We start from the raw sequence: 24,190 nt of genomic DNA, 5'->3' as shown, positions 1-24,190 counted from the left end.
AGAGCTAAATGAAAGAAGTAGTGCTGGTAAGACTTGCCTTTTCTGCTGTCAGATTCAGCTTTGGCTGCGCAGCCCTGATCTGCTACCCTTCTCCACTTCTTTCTTAATACAAGTAATGAATTTAAAGAAATTCTTTAGCATGTAGCTTGCTCTTCTGAAAAGCAAAAGCAAAGTTTAATGGGTGAAGTTTCATAGAAAGGAAAATACACCTGATGTTTTTCCACAGCTTCAAAAGTCCTTTATCAAAGTTTTATTAGTTTATGTTTAGGGACTGGAAGAGAGAAGTGTAAAAGAAATCAAAATGCAGTGTCGATAAATCAGGGCTGCTTTTGCTGCAGTAACTTTTGCATTTAGTACTCCGTGTTCAACTAATTCCCACTCTATCCTTTCCACCCCAGCCCCTCTTTCTCTATCTTGCTTTTCAGTCTGTCCATGAACCTCTTGAGGTCCCTGAAGAATATGTGAAACCATATTCATCCATTAAAGATGTAAAGAGGCGCCATTATGCAGGGATGGTGACTCTTATGGATGAAGCTGTAGGAAATCTTACTGATGCTCTGAAAAGATACGGTCTTTGGGACAACACAGTTCTTGTTTTCTCTACCGGTAAGTTCATTTAAATAATCTTTCAGTAATAACTTTGATACAGTGTCTAACAAGCTAACTGCAGAGACATCTGATCCCTCAGTCCTTCCATGTATTTTCTAACTGCAGAAGAGCAATGAAAGTGAAACAGGACTTTATGAGATAGTTTGTCTCCCCCCTCTTAGTGCTTTCTCAAGCATGACAAAAACAACTCTGAAGAAGTACCTGTGCAAATAGGGACTACTCCTGTTGGGAGTGAAAACAGCATTTTAAAAACAGGAGTGCAGTGAAATTTGAGGTGTATTACTTGCCACTGTGGTTACTATGTACCAGAATTAAATCCTTACCGAGAGTGATCTACCAAATTAATTTGTTCTGAGCTATGGGCAGCTGTATGATTGGTTTATAAATTGCCACATGTTTCATGAAGCATGAACAGCCAAACAGCAAACAGTTTGAAGCAAGCCAAAACTCTCTTCTTTCCCTTGCTTTCATGTAACATGTAATTTTTGTCTTGCTTGAAGTATTTCACTAGCACTTTACTCCCACAAAGCAAACGTCTGTTAATAAAAAAGCTTAATATGTGATGTTACAGTCTAGGCTGCCAAATTACAGGTTAAATTTTTGTACGTACTAGCACATGATCTGGTTTCTAGATTATTAGAGTAATTCAAATAATACATTACAAAGCAGTCACCTTTGTTTCCAGATTAGGAATGAAACAGAATCTTTTTGAAATACAGCTGCTTAGCTTGGCTGTCTTTCATGAACATAGTTGTTCTTGTTTGGTTGGGAGTGTGAAGTAGCCTTTCAATGCTTACAGTTGCTTTTTGACCAGGCTTTACATTTTAGGGCTGTCAAAATGGCAAATTAATTTTTGGTGACCACTTTAAAGAAAACCCTACAACAACAGTAACAACATCAAAACCCCAAACTCCAAGGTTTGATGAAAATGCAAGTGATGTGTTTTGAGTTTAGCAGCTGCTTCCTATAGCACTTGGAATTATGGAATTTCATGTTGAGTCCAATCCTGTTTGCCTTATGGTGTTACATTTGTGTCCAGGTTTTGGCTCTAACAGGATTTGATAACTCTTCTATGCCTGTTTCTGTTTGCAATGTTTTCATATTTAGAACTGAAAGTTAGCAAAGCCATATGGAAAATGATACCAATATTTATCCCATATGGAAAAAATCCAGTCTTTGCTGATGGGGTCCTGGTACAGTTATTTCAGTGATGTCTGTTCAGTACATTGTGGAATAAAACTAAAGACATTTGAGTTGGAATTACAGGGTGTGACTGAATTAAAAAGGCAAATTATTTTTTTTTTGTTTTAAACTTTTTTTTTTCCAAATTATGATGGTATACCTTGATTTTAACAGTAGTTATCTTGCAGATACCTTTCAACAGAGTCAGTCAGGAAAATCCAGTGTCTGCCCTATCTAATGAGACTTATCTTGAGTTAATTGACATTTTAAACTTCCAGGAGTGGAATTTAATATGATTGAAATGCAGGGAAATTGAATCTAGATCATGCAAACCGGGGGGCAGTGATCTGGGGTTTTTTCAGTGTTCTTTCTTCACTTCAAACAACTATTCTTTACAGGCTAAAACATTGCATACATTAAAGACCCAGTTTCCAAAAAACAAATGCTGAAACAGTTAAGCATTAAGAAAAAAGTCAAGAAAAAGGCAAACCCTGCACCCCACCCTGTGAAATCTATTCAGATTTTCTATATTATGTTTATTGGTTTTGCAGATGATGTATTTTAAAATGGTCATTAGAACATGATTGAAAAGAAGCATGAGAGGGTCTGCAGTTGAGTGTCGTGTAAAGAGTTGTACTATGTGAGATCTTTGCACAGCTTTCAAGTCCTTTGTAATTGGGGGTTGTAGCATGCACTGGTAGCTATAATATGGTTACATACTTATAGTATGATATTACCTTCAGTTCTTGAGGACATGCCTCCTTGAGGAAGTGGTGCTCCCTCTCCCTGTCCCAAGTGCTCTCCTGGGACTGGGAGACCCTCTTGCTTATTATGGCAAGAGAGACACATTTTCCTCTACGATCAGGACTTCTCTGCAGTTGAGTTCTTCCAATATTGTGGGGTTAAGAATCAATTTAAGTATTTAAATGACGACTGCAAGAGAGAATCTAGGGAAGGATAAAGTGTGTCCATAATTTCAATGAGCAGTGTCTCTGTGTCTACTCAGCATAACAGTTAAAGACACAGGATCATAAAAGCACTCTGTTTTGTTGTAAACCTGTGTCTTGGTAACTGTGGTGTTGGAAACCTGTAGATGAAAAAGAAGTGAAGAACCTGATTTTATGGTAGATTTTACTAGATTCATTGCTATTCCCAGTTTAGTTGTCCAAAATTCACACTTGGATCTTTGCATCTCTCACTGCTTCAAAATACCCCCCCCAAATAGTTTATAAGTGATCATTTGCTGTTGTTCACTGCAACAAACATAGTCTTCCAGTTGATTCCATCACTGTGAAGTGTCAACCCCAAAATTAGAGATCTCTTTTTAGTGAGTGCTCATTGAAATACTCTAGAACACGATATAATCTTTGTTCTCATGGTAGATTTCTTTTCATTAAACTCTTTTGTCTTTCTTCCTATTTGTATATGTTATGGCTCAACCAGGATTGCCTTGAAAACATGCCAGCTGGCAAAGGGAAATACTGTGGATTTTAAGAGGGCCTTGTAAAATGTGTAGAACTCCAGTTCTTGTTTAAATTGGCCTGATGGAGGCACTGGGCCACCAATGAAGTAATCTGGTCAAGTTTGACTCCATCAGTATATCATGTAAATCAACATCTCTGGTGTCTTTTTGAACAGATGTACAAGCTGTTTCTACAGATGAATAAGAAAAAGAAAAAGGTGAGCTAGTTCAGTGGTATGTGGGGTTATATTTGTGTATCATGTAGTAGCTTGAAAAGTCTTGACCGATGTGATATGAATTAGAATTTGCTTTTATGGAGCACCTTTTATACTGTAAATACAAGTAAATCTAAGCTAATGAAATCAGTGGTGAAAATGAAGTCATTGCCTGTTTAAGCAAAACAGATAAAAATGGATGCTGCACTGGCTTGGGTACACTTGAAATCAAAAAGAATGAGACATAGGATTTATTTTTCTTTTGAGGAAACATAAGGGGCTATAACTACCAACTTTCCTGAAGAGTGCCTTGATTTAAAATAAATAATGGTCATAAAAAGCATTCAAGTGGTACAAATTTACCTCAGAACTATTAACACTGACTTGGAGTCCAAATTTTGCTTCAAATATAGACCTACGATTTGAGATAAGAAGTAGGGATTTGCTGTAAATACCATGTGTTTATAGTTTTAGCAACATATTACAAGTAATTTTGGTGGAAACTTACCAACACTAGAGCAAAAGAATCTGACCTCTCATTTCAGTTCTGTATTGAAGCTACTGTCCCGCGCTTCATTTAACTTTCAGCTTTTTAATATACTAAATAATTTTGGAGCAAAACTCCTTACTGCTTTTTTTTCCAGTATGTCTGTTAATTCTTGTGTGGATTAGCAGTGTAGTGTCTGGTAGTTGCCATAAGAGGGCTTTGAGCAGTAAATATGTGGAACTTCTCAAGTGTTGATTTACATTTCTAAGAGGAAACCACATAAATCCTTTCCATAATGGAGCATGTGACAGTGAAGACTGTTTTTGCTCCAAAAGACGGTCTTTTTATCATTTTAGAATTATGATTAATAAGAGCACAGATTGTTTTGGACATACCTACTGATGTTTACACGGTCTTTCTCATACCTCTAGATTTCCTCCCCCCCAATTTCATATTACCCTAATAAAGACTTTTTGTTGGTCTTTTTGTTAATTTTTCCATTCCAGCCAGTATATTGTGGCTTTTGTCTAATAAAATGTCAGGAGTGGGTTTTTTTTGCTTACTTCCAGCTCCTGCTTTGGTAGAAACAAGGGATCTGACTTTCACTGGTTCCTTAAGGGCAATATCTTATCTCCTCCCTGAATAAACTCCTGCTCCTTCTCTTTTTCTGGTGAGGAACTTCAGAGAGACTTAATTGCAGATTGTCCAAGCCAACTGAAGGACAGAATGGTTAGAGCAGTTATTCTCTGGCTGTGGTGTCAGAGGTATTAATTTTGAAGACTGTGTTGTCAGATTATATATTTTTTTTAAAAAACCTGCTTAGTCATAGATTTGAAGACTTGCTTTCATCGGTCTTGTCAGGAGTTTCTGAGTGGTTTGGTGCATTGCCAGCGAGGAAGATGTCTGGGCATTTACTGCTGGAGCATCTGCTGCTTCCTAAGAGGAAATAAGCACAGGTGTCTTACCTGCAAGAACCTTCAGTCAAACTAGTTATTTGGATCCATATATTCCCAAATATTACTTTTCTGTTTCTTGATTATTTTAGCTTGTTATACAGGCAGAAGTTGTGGCTGATCACTGTACTTCCATTGGTCAGAGTTGTTGCATGTCAGTCATAAATAGTGAAAGTTCTATGTGGTTGGTGTTTTATACTTCAGTGTTGGCTTTTACTCTTTTTTTTTAGGCTTTTTCCACATTAAAGTATAGGTGAGAAGAATAAATATTTTAGAAATAATATCTTCTCTGCCATATGATGCAGATAATAGTAATGAGACTTCTAGACTGATTTGTGAGAACATATTATGAAAGGCAGAAACATTATGTTGGAAATTAATTTCAAAATCAAGTCTGAGAAGGTGTTGATAGTCAATATGTTAATTATTTTCACCCCATTTTAAAAAGCCAAAGATGGTTTGTAGGAAGTGTTTCTTTATCTTCTAGCATTAACCCCTTCCCATCCACCCTGCTTTATCTGTGGAAGGCCTAGCTCTCCAAACCAGAGATCCTGAACACAGGGAGACCTTGTGCCAGAGATGCACACTTCTTTTTTCCATTTTGTTTTTAACAATTCCAACATAAGTGGTATCTTGAATTTTTCTTGTTGTTTTTAGCCAGTATTTAAAGTGAAGTTCACTTGTAAATGAAACACAGAAGTGAATTTTGCACAGAGATGGAAGCTGGCCATTTTTGTGCAAAGCTTTGACTTAAGCATGCTAATAGTTATCCTAGCAATTTTTTTCTCAGACTGAGATGAATGCTGGAAACAATTCATTTTATATGTTAACAACGTTTAATAATTTCCCACAGCTCTCAGATGGTTGTCTTAAACTATGATTACTATTAAACTATACTAGTTTGTTCTCCATAATAGTGTTTAAGAACCCATTATTCTTTGTATCAGAATCTGCTACACCCAAATCAGTGGTCAGGCTCAGTGCTCTGTCACTGGGACATGTCTAAAGTTTTCTCGACTACATCTCATTTTACTTGCTTACTACAGACATGGAGAGTTTGTCAAGTTATTCCCACTGTTCATAGCTTAAAATTTCCCTGTGTTTCTCTTGTGTTTGGTGATGGTAAATGGTAGCTAGACCTGACACAGCAGGGTCTGTAATTATTGAGACCTGTTTAATTACTGAGAGTGCTTACGATGAAAGCAGTTGCCTGAAACTGTCTGTTCTAGGATTGCTCCTATCATGAAAACTGTACTGGGAGGAGAAGAAAAAAAAATTCTGTAGGATGAAAAATGGCGTTGTTCATGCAGCTTTTGTAGGGCAAAATTTGTAACTATTGGAATCTTGTGTACATCAAATGCATTTTTTTTTTTTCCATTAAATCAATTTTCCCTTTTTTTTTTTCCTCCACTTTAGAAAAGTCAGAAGAATAAAGACAGTTCTGGTGAGTTAGAAAAAAAGGTAGATGTTGATTTATCTTAGCACAACTCTGTAAAAGTTGCTCTGTAAATGCTCAGTAAAGTTGTTCAGCAAAAGGTGCTCTGATGCAGAAGAGGTATTATGTTACCTTGATGGAAAATAAAAGCCCTATGGGTGTATTTAAAGCAAACAAGAATTACGTTAGCAGGATTTTATAGTAGAAGGTGTAGTTTTCTGTTTCTGTTGTCCTTTTAATGGAAGGGCTCTTAGTACTTCTTCCATCACACAGAGAAAAATCTGTATTGAACACTGAAATGACAATAATGCGTCAGCACTCTGAAGACACTTTTTTGAGTGGCTTTTCTGCTGCTTATATTGAACCTTCAAGGTTACTCTTTCCACTGAGGGTAAACAGAATCAGACTGAAGTATGCAACAGATGTTTTTTCATCAAACTTTGATCTTAAGCAAATTATTTTGGTTTGTTTCACTGGCGATATATGTTTCATGTTAGCCATCAGAAGGAATGTACTTGCATTTCTCACACTTGCAGTGTAATTGAAAAATGCAGCAACAAATGGATCTTTCAGATGCCGTATGGGGAAGCTGGGAAGAACTTGAGTTCAAATTAAGGGCAAAGTTACTCTCTAATTCGTGCTGCGAGTCTCTTATCCACAGTGTAGATCTCTGCTGTGTATTCTGTACTTTTTTTTTTTAAATGAAACCTCAATGGGAGTTCCGCACTTGGAACACATACAGAATAAGCATTATTCATGCTGTGAAGATCAGAGGGGAGAAATTTTCCCCAAATGGGATCCTTTACCGCTATTATCGACAGTGGTCTCTGTTTAACTGTGAGTCACAACCATGAGCTTAAATCACACAAAGGAAGGGCTCTGAAGTCCTGTTCTGTGACCTAGACTTTCAACAAGAATGCTGGAGGTCAAAAATGAGATGCATTTACAGAGTTGTGCATTGAAGCTGTCTGGTGCTTGCTCATATTGTGTCTGGCAGTAAGTGCTATTTAATTCCCTTTCATATATACTAAATTCACACAGAACATTTAAAAAGGTGGTTTTTTTTTTAAAAAAAAGCAACTGCTAACAGCCTGCCTGTTTTGTTGATACTGGCAATGGATTGTAGTGTTACATCCAAACTTCTGTGTATGAGAATAATGCATATAGACTTGTCTCCTGCTTATATCATCACTTCATTTTTAAGTGAGTACATATTAAATGGTAGGTATTGGTATCATGTCTGCTAAATAACTGTGGGGATTTTAAAGTATTGTATCAATGTTGCTTGTAGTTATCCTTCTTTGCTTTTTACTACTACAAACTGTTGAATGCCTCCATAATTTCAAAAGTATTTAAAACAAAATCACACAATGACCAGCTCTGCATTATGGAAAAGAACTATTGGTGTTTGGCTTTTCTGTAGTCTCCCCATCAGAAATAGGCAACAGCAAGAAAGGTATAGGGATATGGGGTTTTGTCCCATCTTCTATCTTTTGTTTATCTTTGTCTGAGGTTGTTTGCATGTTGCATGTTGCTCCTCTTATTTATTTTTAGTTGCAAGCTTCAAAAATCTGCTTTGTAGAAATATCAGAGCTGGTGTGTGTTACTTCATTGACATGCTTTGTTTTCAACAATTCCAAGACACTAACATTGTTAAATTGGCTTCTTAAACTCTGTAAGTTACATATGAAATAATTTCACAGTTAAAGTTTAATAGACTTTCCAGTTCTGCTTCAGTTGGATGGACCCTCACACTGACCTCCATATGGTTCTGATTAAGTATAAGAGCATGATTGCTCAGAAAGCCCTAGCCCTTCAAAGGAGCACTAGATATATAACATGTAACAAATGTTTACAAAAGTAAACTGTGGATGAATTGGATATGCCATCTTATTTCTGCCATCTTTTTCACTTATTATTTTTACACCCGTTATTGTGTAGTTGTTGTGGGTTAAAGGAACCTACATGGTCACTAGTATTCAAGATTGAATTGCATTTGATTTTTTTAAAACACAGTATTACAATATCAGAGAGAAAAATAAAAAACTCAGTATTGGAAAACAAAGCCAGAATTACACATAGGAGAGAAAAAAAGCAACATTTTCCATCATCCAGTTTAGTGGTTCATACTGTTTTTAATCAGTGAGACAAAGGTGGTTGAAAATCTGTCCTCTATCCATCATCCCCTGTAACTCAATCTCTGTTAGTGAATTGTGCTGCTTAGCTGACAGTGGCACGGGGGTAGGATCACTTTAGATGCTGTGAGGTTCAGGATTAGAAGTGTGTTTCTGTTGTTGCTGTTTACAACTCATAAAATCTCCTACTGCAGTAGCACAACAAGAGAAGGGGAAAAAAGTCACACAACCATGTGAGTTTGAGTTTCTTTTTAAGCTTTCATCATTCTGAGCTCAGGTACTGCATAGTGGAAATGTATCAGAAACTTGAGGAGAGGGAAGGAATCTTCTCCCTTATTTTACTAGGACCTGGTAAGTATGGGTTTCTGTCCGTTTCCCTGATTGCCTGTCTTAGGTATCCAAATAGTGAAATGTTTTCCACATTCTGTGGGAGACTGTCGTTTAATGTATCACCATTGGTGATAGTAAAAAAGCTTAAGAAAAACTTTGAATAAGCTTTCTCTGTTTTAACTTGCAACTCTTCCTTGCATGACTTTTAGTATTTCTTCCTTGTCCTGTATGTTGTTTTAGACTACCGCCATGAATTTACATATATATTGGGTACTATTATATTACCAAATCCTATTAAGGTGGTAAGTATTAAGATATAGCCAAAAATATGCCATTTACTGATCAACAAGTTTCATGGAGTTTGGTACAACATCTCTTTTGTATATTGCCATTATTCTTTCAGAACCTAAATTTCTTCTATAGCAAACTTTGAACTTTGAATATGCAAGGAAAAGTAGGATAATGCTTTTAGTATTACTACGAGTCATCCAGTGGAGTAGGTATATACTTACTGTGTCATGCAGAGCACTAATAAAGTATCTCTACTATGTGGTCTTAGAAGAACTTAATTTTATAGGATCATAGAATGGTTTCGCTTGGCCAACACCCTGGCAGTGAGCAGGGACATCTTCAGGTAGATCAGGCTGCTCAGAGCAAAGTCCAACCTGACCTTGAATGTTTCCAGGGATGGGGCTTCTATCACCTCTCTAGGAAACTTGTTCTAGTGTTTCATCACCGTCATTGTAAATACTTTTTTTTCCTTCTATTCAGTCTGAATCTACCCTCTTTTAGTTTAAAACCATTACCCCTTGTCCTGTTGCTACAGGCCCTGCTGAAAATTCTGTTGTTATCTTTCTTCTAAGCCCCCTTTAAGTATTGAAAGGCCACGATAAGGTCTCACCTCCAAGCTAAACAACCCCAACTGTCTCAGCCTTTCCTCACAGGAGAGGTGTTCCATCCCTCTGACCATTTTTGTGGCCTCCTCTGGACCTGTGCCAACAGGTCTTTATCTTTCCTGTGCTGAGGACTTGAGAGCTGGATGCAGGTGGTGTCTCACAGGAGCAGAGTAGAGGGGCAGAATCACCTCCCTCAACCTGCTGGCCATGCTTCTTTTGATGCAGCCCAGGACAGGGTTGGCCTTCTGGGCTGCGAGTGCATATTGCCAGCTCATATCCAATTTTTCATCTACCAGTACCCCGAAGTCCTTCTCTGCAGGGCTGCTCTCAATCCCTTCATCTCCCAGCCTGTATTGATACCAGGTTTTGCCCCAACCCATGTTACAGGACCTTGCACTTGGCCTTGTTGAACCTCATGAGGTTCATGTGGGCTCATTTCTTGAGCTTGTCCAGGTCCCTCTGAATGGCACCCTGTCCCTCAGGCATGTCAGCTGCTCCACTCGTCTTGATGTCACCTGAAAATTTTCTGGGGGTGCACTCTGTCCTAATCTCTGTATCACTGAAGAAGACATGAAACAGTACTGGTCCCAGTATAGATCCCTGACCACTTGTCACTGATCTCCATCTGGACATTGAGCTGTGGATCACTACTCTCTGGATGTGATCATCTGTTCAATTCATTATCCACTGAACGGTCCACCCATCAAATCCATATATCTTCAATTTAGAGAGAAGGATGTTGGAGGGATCTGTGTCAAAGGCCTTACAGGAGCCCAAATAGATGACATTTGTAGCTCTTCCTTGTCACTGATAATAGTAATTCCATCACAGAAGGCTACTAGGTTGGTCAGGCAGGACTTGCCCCTGGTGAAGCCATGCTGGCTGTCTCAGATCACCTCCCTGTCTTCCATGTGCTTCTATATTTTAAAAATGGGTGCAATATTTCTCTTTTCCAGTCTCCAGAGGCTTCGCCTGACTGCTGTGACTTTTCAAATATCATGGAAAGTGACTTGGCAACTACATCAGCCAATTCCCTCAGGACTCTGGGATGCATCATGTCAGGTCCCATAGACTTATCTGTGTTCAGGTTCCTCAGGTGGTCACAAACCTGGTCTTCTCTTACAGTGTGAGGACTTTGCTCCCCCAGTCCCTGCTTTGAGGTCCATCATTTGAGAGGTGTGGGAAGCAAGGCTGCCAGTGAAGAAAAAGTTGTTGAGTACCTCAGGCTTTTCCTTGTCTGTTGTTACAAGTTTGCCAGTCGTGTTCATCGGGGGTATACTTTCTTTGACCTTCCTCTTCTGTCTGACATACCTGTAGAAGCCCTTTCTTATTCTTTGCATCCTGTGCCAAGTTCAGCTCCAGATGTACCTCATCCTTCCTGACCCTGTCCCTACACAACCAGGCAACATCCCTATACTCTTCCCAGGATACCTATTCCTAATTCCACTGTCTGTGCCTTTCCTTCTTGTTTATTAGTTGACCAGCAGGTCTCAACTCAGCCGTGCTGGTCTCTTGCCTTTCTTTCCCAATTTCTTATACCTTGGAATGGAGTGCTCTTGCACTCTGTGGAAAATGTCCTGAAAGATCTGCCAGCTCTCTTCTACTCCCTTGATCCTGAGAGCAGTTTCCCAGGGGGTCCCATTGACTAGATCAGCTGGGAGCCTGCTTTCTTAAAATTCAGGGTTCTGACTCTGCCTGTCCCATATTCCTCAGGACTGTGAACTCCACAATCATTATAATATATGCACTCTTAGCGCATTACATCATAGAAGCTCCCACAAAATGATCAAAATGGAAATACTTAGCTTTGAAGAATTTTGTATTTCAGTATTTATTTAATAATTGTTTAATAAAACAAATGCAAATATACTGAAACTTGACATTTTATATACCAAGTTTTTAGATTTCCTTTGTAATTGATAAATGCTGTTTGGAAGAACACAGAACTGTCTCACACAAAGCTCTCATATTTATTTAGAAATAATGCTTCTCTGAGAGACTGACTTTGTCAGTCATGGACAGCCTTTGCTTCTATGAATCAATATAGAAACATAGGGAGAATCTATCATTGATTCATTTGGGAAAGAAACATGCAATATTGTCTGGACTAGGTGACGAATTTGGAAGAAGCTGCAGGTGCTGTAAGATGGCCTTAGTCAAATAAGTAATAACTGAAAAAGATTACTTGGAATCCCTGCTGAGATGTTCTGGATCTGTTTTTCTTCTCTCCTTTTCCATTTTTTCATACATATATGTTCATATAAACTGTGGTTTGGTTAGTACATCTGTTTTGTATATTTTTGAATATTCCAGAATTAAAGTATGCTCCAAATAGCCATGTGACTGAAGGCTAAACTCCTCAGAAGAAAAGCTCCGTACAACTGTCCTTCATATTCTTTCATGTCTCTCACTTTCCATTATCCCATGTTATTTTTATGCATAGAATATAATGGATATATATTGTGGATTATTTAACTTTGGCATGCATTAAAGGAGTAAGATTTCCCCTCCCTTCCTTAATTCATGAGAGACTAAAACCAGCAGATTTTACTCAAGTATCAGCATATAGAAGCCAAGGAAGTCATGCAGTTTGCAGATTTTTGAGTTAAAAAAACCCAGAGAAACACTGAAATCCTTAAATGCACGTTAGTTTTTCCAAATTGAAATTGATTTTTAGTAAAATATTGAATCAGTTAAAAATTAGTTGACTTTAAAAGTAGAAGAAAAGTTTTGTATCATAATTTTGTGCTCTTGCCTATAGATTTTCCTGATGATGTGTTTTGCTAAGGTTTAGAAGGGATTTAAGCTTAGATGGGCCTAGTGTTGCCCATCTTCTGTACAGGCAGAAAAGAAGGAAATTTTTTTATGAAACAAGGTTGGGAACTATAATGAAAGGTTTTAATGTTGGAAAAAAATCTGTAAAATAGCTAAAGCTAGAAGATGGAAAGTGTGCAGTGTTAGTGAAGTTGGGCAGGGTGAGTTTGAAAGTAACTGTGTGCATTAGTCATGGGTGTTAATATTTGGCCATGGGTGAGTGTATCAGATCATGTAAAAATCAGATCATGTAAATGTGAAAATGGTTTGGAGAGCTCTTACTGCAGTGGCTGTTGCAGGTTTTTTACCTCTTTGTACTAACACTGGAACTAATGAGCTATTTCCCCTCCTTTTGTAAGGATCCTTGTTTGTGTTTTTCAGTTCCTTACAGCTCAGTCTTAAATCTTTCCTTTATTTTCTCTGTACATTCCTACTAATTTTCTTTATGCCCTTTGCAAATCTCTGCATCTCTGGGTAACTTCAAATACCTCCTGTGACTGGAATATCTGTCTCTTACTATATAGCATCTGTCTTTACATTTCTCTTTAAGCAGGAAGAAACACCCCCACTTTTTATCTGAACTTTGAGCACTGGTGCCGCATGGAATGCTGCCTGTGCCTGCTCTTAGGTTTGACCTCTAATTGCATTTTCTCAAGTTAAAATACAGCCAGAGCTTTGTGTACATTGAAGTGAGCTGACCCTGAATGTTGTATTGAGATTCCAGAGTTCCTTAAACTTGATTGGGAAGAACCAGAAATCTGCAGCTGTAATTTCACTTATACTTTAGAGTAAGTGCCTTTAACCAACTACATATTAAAACAAATAATGCAGCTAGTGTAGTGCATGTTTTTAATTTTAACTTCTTATATTATATACAATCTACACGTTTAGGCTATGCAAAAGATTGTTACTGGTCACTGCAGAGAACTGCATGTATTGGAGCACTGCACTGCTTCTGGTATCTTGCAAGAAGATACTTCATTGAATTAATGAATTTTACATCTGATATGCAAAATTTAATGACAGTTTTAATAGTTACATCTCTTTAAGTGTGCATTCTGTTTGCACTGAAGCATTGTAACACATTTTCCATTCAAACAAGCATTTTTAACAAGTGGGTCTTAAGAATGACATCCCATGCACACTTTTCTGTCAAGTTTTATTTTTTTCAATAGTATTCTTCCATTACTGTTCTCATGAGGGTTAAAAAAAAAAGTGGCTTCCATTGCTTTTCTCATGAAAGTTGTATGTAGTTGCAGTTGGGACTGCGGATGATATGAACTCATAACTGTCTACTTGAATCACACATTATCATTATGGATTGAAAAACCAAAGCCTTTGTTTAAAGCAGTTTAATAATTACATTTTACTGACCATGAATTGTTCACACTGACTATGAGATACTGCTGGCCAACAGTTATAGTTCATTAGAAAGTCAAAGGTAGCAAAAATAATGCAAATGCAAAGAAATTAAAAGGGAAAATTCATGCCTCAGGAGGAAAACTAGCTGTGTAGACAGTGATGCTGATGAGTAGGACTAAGATTAGGGGCTTTTTCTGCCCACAGGTGCCTCCTTTCACAAGCAGTTGCCCCGAGGTCTCTCAGCTGCGTTTGGGGACTGCATGTGGCTTCCTGTTATTCTCTCCAAGTGACCTTGGGTAGCTTGAATATTTTTAATAGTTACAGTGGTTTCAGTTTTATTAATCCAGATAATTTTGATGGAACTGTGTAAGAGTAAGCACACATGCAATTATACCAGCCTTTTTTAGTGGCTGTTGACTTCTTGTGCTGAGAACTTTTAATTAGCTTGACTCTTTAAGGTAGCTTAGTCAGAGCCAAAAGAGCACATCTTGATGCAGCCTAAGGAAGATGAGGAGAGATGCTTTGGGAAAACATGAACCTGAAGACCTTGACCAATTTAATGGGTCACTTATTCTGTAATCCTGTGAGAGACTTGGAGTTGGATTTTTGAAGAATTAGTAACTACTTTGCCATAGTGAGAGTAGGGGCAAGATGAGACTTTTGGACTCACATATACAAGTCAGGTAGTGGTTACTCAAAAGAGAAGAAGTCTTGATGAGGAAAATAAAACTGCATCTATAACTGGAAGTTGGAGGAGCTCTCCATACAGGATGTCACTATCCCTTCTTGTCTCACCCTTGTTTACAGTGACCCTGGTCATTTGACTGAAACAGTAGATCTTTGCAAATGCAAGTTTGGACTGAACAGGCTGAGGGTGAATGGTTTTGTCAATAATATGAAAGGGATGATAAATTATGACTGTTGGTGGCATCAGGGATGATAAGCAATAGCAGACAAATTTTTGCAACTGGAGGCTGAACCATAAAGTGTAGATGTACTTTAAGGCTTTAGTATCACTACATTCAAAAGGAATTTTCAGAGAAAAGAAGGCAAGATGTCTTCTGAAATCAAAAGGATTAACTTCTGAAGTATGTGCGTCCTAGGAACACATGGCCATCCAAGGCTAAAGCTCTTTTTATAGTGAAATAATGTCTTTGAGCAAAGGAATCTGTTAGTGTATTATGGATTTTTCTGCTTCTTTCCCAGTATCAGGAATGGAACAGGGAATCAGTTAACCTGTAAAGAATAGAGTTTCCAAGATAAACATTCTAAGGAATTATCATTAGGCACAAAACCATCAAAACCAAAATGCTCACCAAGAGCAAAATATGCAATTTGACTATTCCTTTGAAGTCTACAGTTGTTTCCGTTGTGCATATGAACAGCTCCCCTTTGAAATTGCTGAAAATTATCTGTGTATATCTGAGAACTGAACATGTTCTGCAAAGCTAGATAGTTGCCAAGAGAAGAGATTTTACAACTTCAGGATTCAGGAAACACCATCAAAAGTAGCAGAAGGTGCAAGGATGATGGTGTTGGAGAAAGGCTGGATCTTGCCAAGACGAAATTGCTGGTGACCTTATTGAACTACCGTGGTGTCTTGCAGGTGTACTGCAGAGATTCAAACATGGGAACAATTAGAAGAGAGCATGTTTTGGCATGTATCTGGGGAAAAAAAAAAATCATAAAGTTGAAATAATAGTAATAGTAATTAAAAATTTTGAGTTCAAGTGCTCCTTCTTGCACTCACTTGAATGTAGCACTGATGTGACAAAATTAAGAGGGAGGAGAATATTAGGCACACTGTAAACACTAGATTTTTTGAGAGAACGGGTTCAGTTTTATCCATCTTAACATCCTTTTTCTTAGAGCTAGTGGTGTGTTGTTAGGCCGTTGTTACCTGTCACCCAGCAAAGATGTTAACGAAAGAAATAACAAGCAAAAAATTCCTCTGAAGTACTCATTCAGGAAGTATGTTCTCTGCCATTTCCCCACCTGCAAAACATAATCCATTGCTGAAAAACAGATTTATGAAAAGTGGTTAAAAACACTGCTTAGATCATTAAAGGGAAAGGAAATTATTTATGTAAGCTTCCATTTCTCTTTATTAACTGTGTTTCTATGTCACCAGATTACCTTATCAGCTAATCCCTTTCCTCCCCTGTAAGCTTGATTGCATTTAGTGAAAGCTGAGGTATTTGTTGGGAGAGGCTTGGACATTGCTCAATATACCTATACAAGACATGCATTTTCCATCTGGTCCATGAATGCCAAATAAACTTACCTGTTTCATTTAATTGTCATCTCTAGAAGAGTGAAATAGTCTATAGGAGACAGAATATTTGCGACATATCACAAAATAATTAACCTTTTTTGCCACTCCTGAAGTTCAAGACTAGTGTTTTAAAGAATTTAGTTTTATTTACTCTTTTATTGATATATTTGGTTTAGACAATTGTCAGATGGAATTTCAGCTTTTGTGGTTTATGTGCTTGGTGTGAGAGTTAGCTGAGGGACAGATACTTCTTACAAAGGTGTGTGCTGCCCTTTTTTTAAATGTCCAGTGTGGTAAGTAATAACTAAAGAGTTTTGTTCCTTTTTTTATGTCTATATGCCAGCAGATGTGTGTTTCTTTCTGCTAGTGATCTGAGCCAATAGATTTTGGGTATAGGTAGAGCCCCAGGTGATTAAAAACTTGAGTTACTCCTCTCAAAAAAAAGTGATGTGAAAAACAGATGTAAAATTGTCCAGTTGCTGGAATCAAGTAATTGTTTGCACTGTGTAAAGCCAACGCATGTGCCTACCCTTAATATTAAGAAGAAAAAACCCCATCTGGCTCACAGCAGATGGAATATAGAAGTCACAGACACACAGGAGGGGTTGGGTTACTGCTGGATAACCAAGGATGAGCTGAAATGCTCCTGACACTGAGTGGCGACCCTGCCACTCTGACTGTTAGGAGCAGACTTCTTAATTCCCTGAGTTAAGTTTTCTGCTGTTCCTGGACTGGTTGGAGTGTTTCGACATGGGACACTTTTCCCTGGCTGCAGACAGTGTTGTTGGAAGGTGCCCATCTGCACCACCTTCCTGTGTGCAGGCTGGGCTGGATTGCACACAGCACTCTTCTTCCTCCCCAGCCTTTCTCCTGAAGCCTTTCCCAGCTGTATCCTGATGTGCTAAACCACTTAAATTAGCTCCAGATTGCTCCGTGTGCCAGAGAAGTGACAAAAGGCAATTGGAGCAGTCCACCCTCAAGTAAACATCAAGGGAGAGGGGGTACAGGATATTAGGATGGAAAATGGGTTCTGGGCACAACCCTGAGGCTTTAATGCCTGTATATTAGATCATTTGTCTCTGCTGTTTGCATATAATTCTAAGTTTTGGCAGCTTCATATCCCTGGAAAAGTTCTTGAGGGGGGGGTGGGGGTGGTGTGTGTTTGTTTTTTGTGTTTTGTTTTGTTTTTTAAGGGAAGAAAAGAGGTGTTAGGTCAAAGTAGTCATTTCTTCCCTCTGCTTCAAAAGACATAACTGGAGAAAAGTGGAATGATGATCCCTGAAGGCTGGTGTCCATCCCTGCACACCTTACACTTCTGCTGCATCTGAAGTCAGGGACATCCTTTCTTGTACACAACTCTGATTAGCAGTAGATGTAAAACTAGTTTTCCATCAGCTCCTGTCCTCATGGTTGGAACTGGATTCTCTTTTCTGACCTTACAGCTGCAACATAAAGTACAAAACCAGCAGGCCTGAGGTCAGGTATTTTCCATGCATCTGGAAGTATGGGTGCATTCGTTTTGGATGCTCGCTGCCTATACAGGGTGTCCATAAGCACAGTAACAGTGGCCTGGCTTCCTGCATTTTTTCCTCCAAAAGCTACTATAAATATGTCTTCTAATTAGATCCATAACAGTGTTTGGATAACAGCACTAGGTTTGTTGTGAGAGAGTCACGCTGCTTCCAGAAGCAGAGGAAGAAGCCCAAATGTATTCAAATAAACTGCTGAATGCTTATACTGAATAAAAACACCTAGATGTTGCCAACTATGGGGCAGTCTCTGCACTTAGAAAATTTAATGCTTGAAATTCAGTGCTTCCCAGCATACTTATGGTCATTTGTCAGTCCTATCCAGTCCTCCTTTTATTGAGTGTCTGTCTACCATATGGATATACCTCTTCTGTTTGGTAGGGAGAGAGGGGCATTGCACTTGGAAACTAAACATTCTTCTGAGTTACATTTACAACGCTTACTTATTTTAAGTGCAAAGAGGGAGCATATAGGAGGGACTCCATTGCTTTTAGCAGAGAGTAACCACCTTACTTCCACTCTCATCTTCACAAAACAATTAATCTACTAATCAGAAGCAAGAAACTGGAACAAGTACCAGGAATTATTATTGACCATATTTCCCCTCTGAACATTTTGTGCATATTTCATGCTAGATTACATGCAGTTGATGGCTTACTATGTTGGCAGCCTTTAGTTTCAGGAGTAGCAGGAGCTTAAGAGGTTCCTTTTTCTCATTATTTTGAAGATACTTTAATTTGATAATGTATTGAAATGGCCAAATCTGCATTATATAATAAATCAGAAGTGGAGGTTTTTTTCTGGTCTGTACTCACTCAAAAAATACTGTGTGGCTTTAGACGAGCCTTTCGAACAGAACTTGGCATGGTTTACATATCAGGCAGATGTGTGCTAGATCAGCTTACTGCAGGGGCCCATGAAGAGAAATTAAAGGATATGGGAATTTTCTCTTGCATCTTCAGAGAAATTAATAAATTCAAAAAAGTAGGAGCTTAAGCACGAGTGGAAAACAGAAAAAAAGCTTGGGCATGCCAATGTTGGTTTTGAAAAGTACTTTACATACAGCAGGAGTATTGGGCAAGTATTTTGTAACAGTTTTCAGGAAGAAAGGAGACCTAGGTGTTTGTAGCCAGAAGCCAGGAGTGATAGGCTAGATCTTTACAGACTCTAATAGTTGGTTAAAGTTATTGAGCAATAGTACATGGTAAGTGATTAATGGATTGAGTTGTGATGACTTTCTTGGCACACTGCACTTAATTTTTCTCTTTTTTTTTTTTTTCTCACTGATTTCTAATTGAATCCTTTCTTTAAATGTTGGTTGGTTACTTCTTACTCTGTGGTTATGTGAGCTATATACATACAGATCTGTTAAGCTTTTGGATGGCTATTTTAAAAAATGAACCCAGGTATCTAAGAGAAGTTACGTATTGAAATTTATTAACCTCAGTATCGTAAAATATTTTCCATGTTGATTCTTTTTTGTAATATCAAGCAGTTTTGGTCCTTTGCTCCTTGTTGCTAAAATTTATTTATGCAGAATATGTTGTGCTGTGAGACATATAATACAAAACAGTCTGGAAATATTTACTGTATTAGACTGTTGCGCTCAAATAAGTTAGGATTTGGTTTTTTTTTTTCTGTTAAGACTATTATTTTTCTTACAGGAAATAATTAATTACTACTGTATTTTCCAGAGTTGTTGTAAATATTTTCTGTATTCTTGGATCACCCTTTTGTTCTACAAATGCCAAAACTGTCTGTTAAATTTACCAGGATAGTTAGGATTACTAGGACACATAGGATTACAGTTCTGCCATTGTAACGAAAGTTGTGTGATACCATAAAATGGTTTATCTCTGGGTTTATCATCTTATGAGAATGGAAAGTTTAGAATAATCAGAATTTAAGAACCATTTATGTAAATCCTGCATATTTTTATGAGGTATTCTCACTGTCCAACACAATTTGCACACTAAATGTAGTCAGGAAGGGTGATTTTTTTTTTTTCTTCTTCTTCTTTTTTTTCTTTTTTTTTGTAAAGAGATGTATGACTAACTCTTTATTTGAACAAGGAAAATACAAAGACTGAAAAGAAATACTGGAGTTAAACCTGCTTAATAACAGTACCAAATATAGTCCTGGATGAATCTGAAATTCCAGGAGTCTGTCTCTGAAGAGCTTGTCTAGAACAGTTTTCCAGGCATGTCAACAGGACAGCAGGGTGTAGCACAATTGTGGTTGTAGGAAGGATGCAGCAACCTGAGTGGTCACAATGGAGACAAAAAGGATGCTTTGTTTTAAAAAAGCCAGAAGAGTTACTTTTCTATAGTATAACTGAAACAAGATCTAGTCTTTTAGAAGAAAATAAGTAGCTGTACAACAAGGCACACTTGCTTTTGAAAAGATGCAAAATTATTTTATGTATTATTTACCATTTTTAGTTAAATCCTTAAATCCTACATAAGAGCCATTGAAAAATCTTCAAAGTGGAGACCAGTTTCTGGCCTATTTGCAGAGAAAATAGTACCTCTATTCTAGAGTATTAATGTGAGGCAGTATCATAAATAGAACCTGCTAAAATAGTGTGTGCAGTTAGTAGAAGTCACAGAAAGGGAGTCCCTTGGGCCACTTGTCCAACGGTGAAGAAAGTTAGCATGTTGGCCATACTGTACTTAAGTGCTCTTTGGAAACTCTGTTATAGTGTTTTTCTCAGCGTCCAAAAAAAAAGACAAAGATCCTTTTATATTTTTTTTAATAAGTTTTTCATTCCACTACATAGGCTATAATGATTTTTGTGCATACAACTGGGGGAGATTAAGCTTACTTTCTTAGAAAACTGGCCTTATACAGTATTACAGAACTTGTTTCGTTTCTTCTCCCAACAATAACTTTCAAGCCAGTTGATCAAATAAAATAGAATTTGTCAGAGAAGTGAGGTCTGATGTGTGAAGTTTTGACAAATCTATTAATGCTATTAATATTGCCTGAGTTGAGTCACCACTGTGGACTTGTCTTGGCAAGGAATGCATAAAAGCAAGAGATATTTATGATCCTGGGAAGGACATTTGCTAAAGTTCATTGTCAACACTTCTGTCTTTTTTGGTTTTCTGTTGTCTAATAAGGTATAAATCCCAAATGAGGCTTTTCCCAAAGTTGTACCTCTTGCCAGTGTGGGTTATCTTCATAGTATGAAGGAGACTGTTGCTTCAGATCTAGGATAATTCAATAATAAGAGAGTCCATCTGAAGACTTGAATCCATACCTGTTTCATTAGTTATTCCTCTCACAATTGTTTCATTGATGTTTTTTATTGTCCAACTGCTCTTCAAAGAGGTTTTAGTCATTAAAATGTTTACTAGTTACATTCCACATCACTGCATATATATACCGCCCTGCTCAAAATGTTTGGCAGCTGGCAACTCTTCAGAGAAGTGTTTGGGAGAAAAGCTTCTCGGTTTAGTTTTGTTTATTGATTCCTTTAAGAACTCCAGCAGAATGTCTTTTACAGTTTACAAATCACAAATTTAACAAATTAAAGTCTTCCTCATGTATATGACAGTGAACATTAATTACAAAAGCAGATGTTTGTGAGAAGAAAACATTGGCCTTCATTTTTTAAGATATATTCAAGATGCACATGCTTTACTTTGCTTTTATTTGCTTATGTTGAAACGTTTTTATTAAAATAAATAAATTTTTAAAAAGCACCCTTCCTCGTCATTGCCTTTAACAAAAAACCCACAGTAGTTTAAAAGACAGTTCTTTTTGAAAATGGCTTGTATTCTCTGATTTTCTGTGTGGGAAATGTGTCCTGGTTTCAGTCAAAGTCTTTTGGGATGGAAGCACTACAGCTTCTTGTTGTTTTAACTTGCTCCATCAAAGTATCTTGATGAGAACAGCATTGTATGGATTTTAAGATGGGTGAGAAAGTGGTTAGATATAAATAGGTGTATGAGAGTGAAAGAATATAGAATTAGTCCTATAAGAAATTATTTTTTTCTTGAACTCATATTGGAGCAGTTGCTAAGTTAGAAGAAAAATATTTGATTTTGTTGTAGATATTTTAATCAAAACAGAAGACAGAAGTTCTCAATTCAAAATTCTGTTTTTGCTATAACAATGCATGATATTTACTGAGGATCAACTTTGCCAGTACCTCAGAAAGTATTTAAGGGTTTAGGGTACTGTGCATGACTACATTTTGAAGAAAAAAGTTATTTCATCTGGAGAGCTTTATATCAATCTATTTTATCAGGATACATGTCCCACAGATACACTCATGTGCAGAACTAAAATAAAATGTGGTATTTTTGGGTTTGGAAGCACTGCATTGGTTTTGTGGGTGTTTAGACCTACTTAGTACCAGTTTCAATGAAATTATTCAGTGTGGCTATTTATTTTTTTTAAGATACATTCAGATCTTGTCAGATTTCTATTCCTTGGATACTGAAGATCAACACAAAATTAAAAGATAATTATGCTACTCTTGACCCTCAGAAATATTTATAGCCCTTAAGAAACAATTCTATCAAAGACTATGTGGTTCCCTCAGATTTCACTGCTGCAGGCTTCCCAGTGCTTACAACTGTCAGTGTGCTTCCTTTTCTCTTCAGGATTTTTGCTTTCTCTTCCATAGCAGGAATGACACCTCTTCCCAAATCAGTGCAGCGTATCATTTGTGTTTATGATACAATTAGTACATTATACAGATTTCTCCAAGTCAACAAGGCTGATGTTAGTTCAAGGATGCACAACTTTGACTGAAACTACCTTTTTAAGTAGCCAGGATGCTACTGTTTCTCTCCTTTGTTCTGTCATTTTGCCATTCACCCTGCATATGTCATCTGTGCATTTTTTTATTGGTGGTGGTAGTGCCTGCTACAAACTCTCTTTCAGTCCATTCTTGTATCAGTGAGAATGCCTCTCCACAGTGATTCTCTTTCATTGTTACAGGTTTTAGCTTGTACAAGAAAACTCAAATCAGAATGGAAAAAAAGACGTTTTGGTACCCTGCTCCTTAAAATAACACAGAATGATGAAAGTGGTAAAAACATTGTGAGAAAATAAAGGTAGCTAAACACCTATGAAAACAAACCAAACCTAGCAAACAAGAAAGGTTTTTAAAAATATAAAATGCTTCCATTTAAGAAAGCAAACAAAACTGAATAAGTTATCTAGGTAGCACTTATTCCAAATACTGTAATGTTTAAGTGTAGCCTTATTCTCTCCACTTTCATCCTTTCTTTAGGGTCAAGAGGTGTTTTATTTTATGATTTTTCTAATTCATATAATACGTTGTGGATATTACTGAAATCTAAATTATATAGATGTAAATGCAAATATGATTCTTACAGATAGGAAAAATATGCTAACTACATTTTCCAGATGATTTCACTATTATTTTTAATGAAAATCATATTTGATGTTTGTCTTCAGGAAAGAGATAATTGAAATATCATGCTTGGGGGAGGCTTGCATTTTCAGCTGAAGTAGCAAGGCTGAAGCTTTAATAACAGGAAATGTTATAAACCAGGGCCTCTAGTTGAGGTACCTTGATTCCAAAAGCTTTGCTCTGGAGACTCTCTGCTGAGATTAGATATTAGGATGAGTCACAGAGAGAAAGAATTGCAAAAATGGATGATAAATCATTCAGGAGATATGTTTTGAAGTGAATTTAGAACTGGATATGAAGCCAGTGTAGAACATGAAGCAACAATGATCCTGTTTGTCTCTTACCTAAGTGGATATTAAGCATGTGTTTTAAACTAGTGGGAGTTTCCATATGGACTTTGGAGTTTGTTCCATATCTGAGATACTTTGCTGAAAGTAAAAGTAGCATGAGGAGTTATTAAGGAATAACTTGTTTGGGAGAACACAAGGATGTCTGTACTTCCACAGATTAAGGATGTAGCCAAACATCCCCTCACTATGTCAGTGCCTGGTAGCTTTTTAAACTCAGTGTACTCTATCTGAATGCTGATACTACACACAAGTTTTTACCGGTTATATGTTAAATAGACTCCTTGTCTCAGGTAATTTATTTTATAATCAAACCAGAAACTGAATGACTTCAACTCAACTACAGTAAGTAAAGAAAAATTAAGTATAACAAAGATATGTCTGTAACCAGAAAATGCACACTTTATCTCTCTATTTTTAAAAAAAATAGTCTATTTCTGTAATTTCCTTGCTACTTTGTTGCTGGTATTTAGGACCAAGAATAAATCTCATGTTTACGTCATGTCATAAACATGTCATGTCATTATTAAACTGATATGGACAGTAAGTAGCCTGTGATATGAAGAAGATATCTAAAGTACTTAAAATCTGATCCTGCTCTATGTCTAAGCTGTGCTCTAATATAGTGTAGATAAGTTACCTTTTATTTTAAGGCCAACAAAGGCTAAAAGCTACTGAAAGCTCTGTCCTGTGAGCATTCCTGACAGGAATTCCTGTTTACTCTAAAAGTAGAATGAATTGTTGAAACTGATTTTTTTTTTTTTGGG

General features: G+C 37.2%; 1 protein-coding gene across 1 annotated transcript in view; it reads left to right on the top strand.

The window, feature by feature from the left end:
• ARSB (arylsulfatase B) overlaps positions 1–24,190 on the top strand; it is a 65,917-nt gene that overhangs the window by 2,930 nt on the left and 38,797 nt on the right. Inside the window, exon 3 of the mRNA XM_026865604.1 lies at positions 399–606. Coding sequence (XP_026721405.1) covers positions 399–606 — 208 coding nt within the window. The remainder of the gene's footprint in view (positions 1–398; positions 607–24,190) is intronic.

This window comes from Athene cunicularia, assembly GCF_003259725.1.
Source record: "Athene cunicularia isolate RWA chromosome Z unlocalized genomic scaffold, athCun1 chrZ_part1, whole genome shotgun sequence".
NCBI lineage: Eukaryota > Metazoa > Chordata > Aves > Strigiformes > Strigidae > Athene > Athene cunicularia.
Note: the sequence above shows the minus strand (reverse complement) of the source record. Positions and strands in the feature narration are given on the sequence as shown.